This window comes from Engraulis encrasicolus, chromosome 14, assembly GCF_034702125.1.
Source record: "Engraulis encrasicolus isolate BLACKSEA-1 chromosome 14, IST_EnEncr_1.0, whole genome shotgun sequence".
In the NCBI taxonomy this organism is placed as follows: domain Eukaryota; kingdom Metazoa; phylum Chordata; class Actinopteri; order Clupeiformes; family Engraulidae; genus Engraulis; species Engraulis encrasicolus.
Window position 1 is genome coordinate 32,146,360 of NC_085870.1, and position 10,000 is coordinate 32,156,359.

A 10,000-nucleotide genomic window follows, 5' to 3' on the forward strand; every position below is an offset into this window, starting at 1 on the left:
CACAGTTAACAAATACAGTAGTTTTGGTGACATTGGGTCCACAAATTGCATTGAGTTATATTTCACATTGGTGGCTGCTCCACTACCACAATCAGAATGCAGAATACAGTATACAATCAGACAGTGTAGGCCTTTATACTACATTCACAAGAAATTCCAGATGACTCCCGTATGTTGACTTTCTAGTACTGAAAATCATGTGTGGTATAGATGTGCTCATGTGTAGACTGAGGCGTGTATAGTGAATGATAAAGAGACAAAAGTGATATAGTATATTACATTGCGACAACAATGTCAAACTCACATGCATAAAGTGAACCAAACTTTTGAAGTTGAAAGTATCCAACGTATTTATGTCTCTAAGACACTGCATCAAGCTATGGTTGGAAAATCAGGATACACAAAGCGGTGTCAGCAGCACATGTCAATTGCAATTCATATCTTTTGGGCGACATGTATGCCAGTAGGGGGCAGTATTGTCTTTGGGGTTTTGCATTGCGCCTTCATATACACAGTGCTTGCCGCCAACTATTTTGAACTCTGGCAAGAAAGGGCCACCTCCCCAGTAAGCCTATGAGAACAGTTAAGGGTGCAGCGTTGTTAGATCTAAGCAGAATACCAAAGAATAACTTAATTACATCCCACACAGGTGGTAATGTACTGCACAGCCACATCACAGCTTCTTCTTCCAAACCCTTAAATCTTCAGATTTTGAAGCTGGGCCCTCTGAAGTTCCCAAATACCTGAGTTTGAAATTTTGGCAGCATGTTCAGAGTGGCAAGCGACTGAGCTAAGATTTATGTGGAGTCAGTCAGTGGCGCTTGAATGCTCCATGTGTTATTTTTTTTGCTGTTGTCGCCGTGGCCTTTCGTTCAATGAGGTTGAAGGATCCCAAAGCTCCAGCAATCATTCCTCTGCAAACACAGGTGATGCCTGTCAAAACACGCTTGGCTTTACATCCGCAGCGCTGGGCTCTTTGGAAAAGGGCACGGGGGAAGATGCACACAGTGAGCAGCACACTCCTGCCACACTATGGTTAAGGTTCGGCTGACAAGCCTGACTGTTTGTTTTAAATATATGTCCATTTTAGCTGACTTGCAGTGCCTTATTGCAGTATTTCAGTCTAATATGGATGCTTGATTCGTTCCCTAATCCTTCCTCTACACACTGCTGTCTTGAGAGTCAACATTGCAGTGCTGTGTTTGGATTGGGCGGTGGGGCATTAAACTGACGGGGAATGTTTGTTTTTAATATACTATATATCAGTAGCAGGCATTCATTACTTTATTGGCATGTTTTAGCCTAATACTTTACAGTTAGGGTGGCGACTTTGACAACAAGCTTCTCCCAACTTGACTAGGCCCCCTCAAAAGATAAAGATTTTGTATTGTGAATGTAATTTCTAAAGTTGCTTTACAAACAATTGTGTAAACCATTTATTTGAGAGGGTTGGGGGGTAGTCATATGATATTTCATGTGAAACTAGACAACAGAGGTTTTCAAAACATGATAGTCATAGTATGTACGCACTGTATGTCTCTGATACCGGCCAACTTATTGCGCACCTGGTTGAAGACATGTTTCGTGGGAAACATTAGGTGGCATGCCACTCTTGTAATGTTCTCTCACGGTGTCCCTTAATGACATGAGTCAGTCACTGTGTCACTTTCAGTTGCAGTTACCGGCTTGGTGACAGCAACCAGAAAATCCACTCTCCAACTGAACTCTGTAACTGACATAAATCCAGTGTAGTGATTAGCCCATGTGAGCCACATTCAAGTTTTCAATCACACTGCTGATGATACTGATGATAAGGACTATGTGATAATTCCACTAGTCCACTCCGTGCATTCGGAAAACACACAGTGTGGATTGTTTGTGAGCGTCACTCTGTGCTTTACAGTGTCATTTACGTATCTGTGCAGCTGTTTTGTTTTCCATGTTACGCACACCAATGACCAAAATGTGTTTAGGTCAGCCCTGACTTCCTCTACCTGGTCAGGTAAATGTGGGTCAAAGACGTCCAACATGAAATTGTCCTTCAGTGCCAACGGATACTTTTGCTTACTGTAACTGTGAAAAACGTGATTTTCAATTTTTTTTTTCAAGTGATCTCATGAAAGCCAAGCCAAAAATATAATTGAAAAAAATAATAATGTTTTTTGCAGTAACAGTAAGCAAAATTATCCGTTGCACTGAAGGACAATTTCATGTTGGACGTCTTTGACCTGCGTGTGTGTGTGTGTGTGTGTGTGTGTGTGTGTGTGTGTGTGTGTGTGTGTGTGTGTGTGTGTGTGTGTGTGTGTGTGTGTGTGTGTGTGTGTGTGTGTGTGTGTGTGTGTGTGTGTGTGTGTGTGTGTGTGTGCGCCCGCGCCCTCGTGCCTGTGTATTTGTGTGTGTGTGTGTATGTGTGTGTGTGTGTGTGTGTGTGTGGACGTATGTGTGTGGACGTGTTTGTGTGGACATGTGTGTGTGTGTGTGTGTGTGTGTGTGAGTGCGTGCGTGCCCGCGCACCTGTGTATTTGTGTATGTGTGTGTATGTGTGTGTGTGTGTGGGCGCGCGTGTGTGCGCACCTGTGCGAGAGTGTGTGTAAAAGATCATGCTGGAACATGTTGCCGCTGTTGTCATTTGGTATCATCCACGTCAGTGTGGCGGTTTCCTTTTGTGTGTTGGGTTTCTGAGGAAGTGTGAGGAAACCCTTTCCAAGCCTTCCCTCTAACTAACTCTCCTCTTCCACTGTAAGTTACGGTGCTGTTTCGCTGTGCTACTTCCGTAGGCTTGTTGGTTCTTGCCAGCCAGCCTTGCCACCAGCCAGAGTGGGCAGGGCACACTGCACTGCGCACTCACGCAAGTCGACTGCTAATTACCTTTTTATTGCAATGCAGCTTGTGGTCCACAACATAGAGAGTAGAGACTGGAGAAAAACTATTTTAATGAGAATAAATCAAAACAAAAATATCTCTGCTCTCTCACCAACCCTACTATACGTAAAGTAGTACTATGGTAGTAGTATGTAGTATTCAGACTTTGTGCCCAATTTCAGGCTTGACAGAGTTTGCAAGAATAAAAAAAATACTGTAGTTCTTAGAATTTTCTTATTTCTTTCGTGTCAACAAAAGGCCCAAATGGCTAAAACATAATGCCTTTACAAAATGTCCATATGCGTGTCAACAGGGTCTGAGAGGAGAGCCAGACAAGGAGCGTTTATAGCCAGACAGCCCCAGGTGTGATTAATCAGATCAGAGTTCACGTGAGAGGCGAGGGAGGGCAGTTGGGGTGCGGACACACACGCTCCTGAATGGCACAATAGAAGGCAGAGCTCTATCAACACATTAGCCTACCTGGCCAGTACCCACCCTCAGTGGATCCAGACACATGGAGTGATAGTTAAGTCAACAGCATCTTGAAGCACATTAGAGATACTGCTAACATTTCACATGAGACACTAACCCACTAACACTTATACATGTCTAACTGTAGAAGTGACTTATAAGACATGTTATGTGAAGCAAAATCAAAAACATTTGTTAGACATTTATTCACAAATGTCTTGTTCATGGCCTTTATTATTGATATAATTGCAATAAGACAGTAAGGGATGTGTCAGTGGCTAACATGTGAACCCGATTCTTAAGTGTTACCAAGATACTTTACTGAATCTGAAGGAAATTAAGGAGTCTGTGAGTCTGATAAAGAATTAATACCGAAAGTCTTCTCTGCACACTTGTAAAGGCAACACGGGAAATACAAATAAAACCAAATTCCAACTGAGTGGGGTGTCCTTTTCCAAATTAATTTCATACACTTTCTTCATTGAAAGATTTTTTTTGTCTTTGAGTTGTCCAGCACCTTTATTTATGGTCATTTTAACCTTTTATTGACCACTGCACTTTATGTCTGTCCTGTGGTATATGTTGTTGCTGTCTGTATGTGCTTATGACTTGCTGCACACCTAATCTCCCCTTCTGGGGACAATAAAGTTGAAAAGTTGAAGTTGAAGTTAAGTACAAGCATACACCTGCTTGGAAATACTTGGAAAGCAAACAAAAGACAAAACAGAATTTCAAGCTTGCGGATCCATTTTGTATGCATAATTTAATTCATGCTTTAATTTTTGCTTTCTTTCTTGACACCCTTTTTGCCCCTTGGCTCTCTGTTGGTGCCTACCTGTTTAAGGTACGAACATAAGCCTGTGGATCAGCTGCCGTGTAGGTGGTGTGGGTGTTAGGGATGAGTTGTTATCCTCCACTAATCCTGGCAGACAGAGTCCGACTCAGGAGGGAAAAACAAAACTCTCAGATGACTCCGAGTTCCTTCTTCTCACTCAGACGTACAGACACTGTGTTGAAACCCGGGGGCTTTTGTCGGATGGTTTGTGGTCGCTTGTTTGTCTCTGGCGTTTTGTTGCGAGCACCGGACCACAGACAACACAGATGCAAGCCACATGTTAGTCAACAGGAGCTTGTCATCCCACAGAGCAGTAATCACTGCAGAGCCGAAATGTTGGGGTTTGGAAAAGGCTGAGAAATAGAAGAAGAAAATCAGACAACTTTCAGAAAAGGGACAATTATGACTTTGAGAATAAAACCAAAGCATGTTATTTTTCATACTGTTTGGCCAAATAATTGTTGTGGTTCAGTGGTTTGGAGCTCATGTTGCTCAGTTTCTTTTGCTGTTCATGTGCAGTTTGGTATTCTGATATACCAAAGGCATGAAAAATAAGAAAAAAGTCTTATTTTTAACTCTACCTTTTAATAAAATTAAGTTAAATAAATTACACATACTTCCCAGTGTACATGTATTTCTATTGCATGAATAATGTGCCATGCCCTCTCCTACCATGTAGGTGAGCCCTGGTGCGAGGCCTTCATCCACACTACACCATGTTATTAATAGCAGGTTTCAGCATGTATTACAGCTAGATATGTGTCTCCTGTGTGCCCCAGTGTGTGTGTCCCCGAGTATTTACGACAGCTGCCTGCCACACCCCCATGCCCGCCCTGCTGTGCAGGCCCCACTGTGTAGGAGTGATAATGAGGTTAAACTTGTTTGAAGAACCCCTAATAGACTGGAGAGAGGACCCTCAGGCTTCAATGGGGGGTTTGAGATAAGCAATCACTGAATACAATTGAAAACAGCCCTCTGCATTGCCCCGCCACCCTCAACCTCCATCCCCATCCCAAACTGAGGGTGCAATGAGGGTGTAGATGGCCCTTCTCTGATAAAGACCCCCACTCGGCGTGAGACTTTAGTGTGGTGGGACGGGGGGTTGAGGTGGGGGATCAGGGAGAGGGTGAGGGAATGCTCTGGGTTGCAGGCCTGTTCTGTCTGATCAAAGACCCCCGATAACTCTATACCCCCTGACAGGTCACGGCCTCCCTCCTTTCTCTTTCTCTCCCCATTCTCTCCCTCTGTCATTTATTATCAGGAGCCAACTGTCTTGAGGACACACCTGATAGGTGCGTTAGAGCAACAGACCAAATGGCCCCGGTGGAACAGACAGTGTCGTGATTTGTGGTTATTGTCTCATTAGAGCGTCCTGTAAATGACAAAGATGTGAGTGAGAATACGTCTCAGGCCGCCTACAACGAGGTGTGCAAACGCTAACGGCCCGTTATCTAATCCGTCTGTACTATAGATCATTTCATAGAGATGATTTAGCCACAAATTCCCTATGCAGATGTCTTTCTCTTTCTTTTTCTCTTTTTCACTCTCTTTCTCTCGTCTCTGTTCTTTTTTTTTATCAGGGAGACAACTGTCGTGAGGACACACCTGATAGGGGCATTAGAGCCATTTAGTTTGTACTCCCCCAAACCAAATGGCCTCTGTGGAACAGACACTGTCATGTCGTGTTTATTGTCTCATTAGGGTGACTTGTAAATGCCAAAGACACAAGTGAGAATTGTTCTCAGGTCGTCAACACGGTAAAATATACAGTCAGTGTTAATTCAACACTTAGAGAGTCAATTTAACATATTCTATCGTGTATTTGGTCCCAGAGTACTGCCTAACGGGGCATACACACCAACTGCGCGGACGTCCACTTAACGTCCACTTCACGTCCACCTCACGTGTCTGTTATCAGTCCGAAATGGTTAGAATACATGAAAACAGATCATGCCTTGCACACAGAAGCGCGGTGTAAGCGCGGCGTATGTCCGGCCCGACCGCGCGGATGTCAATGAGCAGTTCCCACAATGAGTGTTCAATGAGCAGATCCCATTGAAAATGAATGTGAATGTGAAATAGAACGTGGATCTTGACTGTGCAGTGTGAAAGACAGCCCGCGAACCTCTTGGACTTGCGATGCTCCCGGAGACGTTAAGTGAACGCGAACATCTTGGTGTGCATGTACCGTAAGTGTTGAATTAGCACAGCATTTTTTCTGTGCACAATGAGGTGATGCTGGCTCTGTCTGCAAATGCAAAGGACCCTTTTATCTAATCCTTAACTTGCTCCAGCTGTCTGCGCAATAGATTATTTCGAAGAGGTGATCTAGCCACAGATTCCTTACGCAGATGCTGTGAGTGCTTTTGCTGAGTGAGAAAAATGAGGCCCTTCTCTGGTTCTGTGCTGCTCAAATGAAGTTATTGTTCCCTTCAGCCAAATTATGGCTTTATGCGTTCAGCGGGGGACTATAGTCTTTCACGCTCGGCCGTAAATCTGTTAACGGCTGTCAGGTATTGGCTGTTGGAGGCCATTACTCACCTGATACAACTCTCTCCATTTCTCTGTCTGTCTGTTTGTCTGTCTGTCTCTCTCTCTCTCTCTCTCTCTCTCTCTCTCTCTCTCTGCACTCACACCTCTCTGTCTGTCTCTTTCTTTCTTTCCCTCTCTCCCTCTCTCCTCTTTCCTTTGCCTTGCCAAGGGTTGCAATTGTTTTGGTTTTATTTTTAGAGAACAGATGTTTATTAGTCAATTACTGTAGGAGAAATACATTTTGTCTAAACTATTTCTCTCTCTCTCTCTCTCTCTCTCTCTCTCTCTCTCTCTCTCTCTCTCTCTCTCTCTCTCTCTCTCTCAGATGACCAGCTCGGGGGTGCCGTTCTGGACGGGCGCTAAGCGATGTCCTCATCCTCTGACCTTTGATCCAGAGTGTGTAAGTGTCTGCACCTCCATGGCCACTAGTGCTGAAAGGTGCCTCCCCCTCCAGGACAGTGTGTGTGTGTGTGTGTGTGTGTGTGTGTGCGTGTGTGCGTGTGTGCGTGTCTGCACCTCAGTGTGTGTGTGTGTGTGTGTGTGTGTGTGTGTGTGTGTGTGTGTGTGTGTCTGCACCTCGGTGTGTGTGTTTGTCTGTATGTGTGTGTGTGTGTGTGTGTGTCTGCACCTCGGTGTGTGTGTTTGTCTGTTTGTGTGTGTTTGTGTGTGTGTGTGTGTTAGGGTTGCCAACTGTCAATGAAAAAAATACGGGACACTTCATCGTGCCGGGGGTCTGGGGGTCGTCCCCCAGAAAATTTTGCATTTCTTAGATGTAATTTCCTGCATTCTAACGTCCCGTGTCCCGTTTCAGTTCAATACGGAACCCGTACTTTTATCTCTAAATACAGGACGATTCCGTATTTCAAGGGACGGTTGGCAACCCTAGTGTGTGTGTGTGTGTGTCTGCACCTCGGTGTGTGTGTTTGTCTGTATGTGTGTGTGTGTGTGTGTGTGTGCGCGTGGGTGTTTGTGTGTGTGTGTGTGTGTGTGTGTCTGCACCTCAGTGTGTGTGTGTGTCTGTGGGTGTCTGTCTGTGTGAGTGCGCGTGTGTGTGTAAGTGTTGACAGTTGTTCCCCTCAGGACATGTGATCTGCCGTAAAGCCTCGCCTGATAAGGCTCCGACAGCCCTGTCCTACATTCACAATCAAGTTACTCTTCAAGTTACCCTGATAAAGTCCCAGCAGCCCCGCTTTATAGCACACACCTCTTGCCTGGCCTGGGGTGCATCTCTCAAAGTGCGTAGTAGCTAGTCTGTTAGCAATGTTGCATAGTAAATACTATAAAAGTTGCTAACTCTTGTGTCTCGAACGTTAGCACACAAAGTAACTACTGCTTGGAGTAATGTGCACTCTGAAGTAGTGGTGACTTTGAAAGTGAGGCGCCTCCTATCCGTATCTCGACAGTGAAGTTGAAGTACAGCTGGAGTAGATCCATTGAGTCCAGACATCACCTCAGCCACCCCAAGTAACACACAGCGCTAGTCTACTTCAGAGTGTGACTCCACCCATTAGCTAAACTTGTAGTACATATTTGACCACAAATGTGTCAATATCTTTTAATCCTGTGGTGCAAAAGCAATGAAAATCAATCGACATGCACACAAAGTGATGATACAGCTGCGAGAGTGTTCAGAACACAAATTCACGTCATGTCATTTGTTTGTGAAAAAAAAAACGTAATATCCTTGGAATCTGATGAATCCCACACTAATAATATACTTTTAGCTGTATACCGATTGAATTGCGTCTCATTTCGATGTGTAATTTGTGAAATATTTAGATAAGAAAGTATTGGTTACTCCAGGAAATGCACTGGCTTACGTGTGAAGTACTTAAAAAAAATGGCACGAATTTCATTTCATAGCCTAAGGGTATTTACGCTTGCCTATCAATGGGAAGACGCGAGCCACGTGGGTTCGAAACCAGTGTGCAGCATGTTGACAACAACTCGTGAAATCGTGTTTTGGACCCTACAGTGTAACACATTTTCCCTTGGCTGCATGTGTGTGTTGGTAATGCACAAAATAAATTATCTATTTCTGCCAGATATTTCCAAAATTGTGGCACTGCAACCATGTGGATTTGAACCGGCGTGGTTTCTGTTTTCCCATTGGGATGTAAGCGTGAATACCACTAGGCTATGTAATGAAATCCGTGCGAAAAATTTGTAGGTATATGACACTTCAACAGGCGATTTTCTGGGAGTAATCACAACTTTATTGTCCAAATATTTTACAAATTACACCTCGGAATGAAGCGAAATCCAATCGGCATTCAGATAATACTGCATTATTGGTGCGGACGGTGTCAGATTGTAATGCCATGGCCGTGTTTTTTCACAAAGAAATTACAAGGTGTGTTGTGGAGGAAACAGCGGAGTCACGGTGTCGTGACATCCAATCAAATGTGCTGGTGGTGGTTGTACACTATTGCTTTCTACTTCACGCACTGAATTTAGGAGGAAACAGCTGAATCATGACTCAGCAATCATGCCTATCTCTTGTTGCTTCTTTGGTCACGCACTGCAATGCCAAGAAAGTAAGTAGCGGTGTGGACTCAGGAAAGTAGCCACACTACTTTGGGCTTACTGTGGGAATAGTAAGGTTTCGAGAAATGCACGGATTTCGCCTTGAAGTAAGTAGATAACTACAAAGTACATCTGTAGTTCAATGCTAACATTGGGGAAACGTACCCCTGGCCTGGCTGTCCATGCAATCCCACCCCCCAGAAACAGGCCGCAAGAATCCTAATTCCAAATCAAAAAACGTCCTCACAGAGACTACAGCGGGGTCTGGCTACTGTTGTATGTGAATGTGCATGACTCGGCATCAGAACGGCTATCTGCATCATGCTGTCTGCTATCAGTTAGACACGTGAGTGGTGGTGCTTCACCTGATAAGGCCCTCCTACCCCTGAGAGACACACCCATGCACGCACGCACGCACGCACACACACACACACACACACACACACACACACACACACACACACACACAAACGCACATGAAAATCATATGCACACACACATACATTCCTGGCAAATGGACTTTTTTTTACTTTTACTCATTCACTTACTCACTGACACATTCACTCATTACCTGCAAATAATGTTCCCTTGATTACACAAATTACCATTGAAATTACACACAGATGTGTCCCTAGCACACCTGGTACAGAGACATGCCATCACACTGACTTCATGCTGCAAGGCCTTAAAGGTACACTGAGCAGGAAATTGTCAAAAAAGGTACTGCAACTATGCTGCTCATTGAAACTGGGCTACCTATTGCCAAATTTGATC

At 44.3% G+C, this 10,000-nt stretch overlaps 1 protein-coding gene across 1 annotated transcript in view; it reads left to right on the plus strand.

Moving 5' to 3' along the window:
* uba7 (ubiquitin-like modifier activating enzyme 7) overlaps positions 1-10,000 on the plus strand; it is a 136,641-nt gene that overhangs the window by 24,412 nt on the left and 102,229 nt on the right. Inside the window, exon 17 of the mRNA XM_063215438.1 lies at positions 7,026-7,100. Coding sequence (XP_063071508.1) covers positions 7,026-7,100 — 75 coding nt within the window. The remainder of the gene's footprint in view (positions 1-7,025; positions 7,101-10,000) is intronic.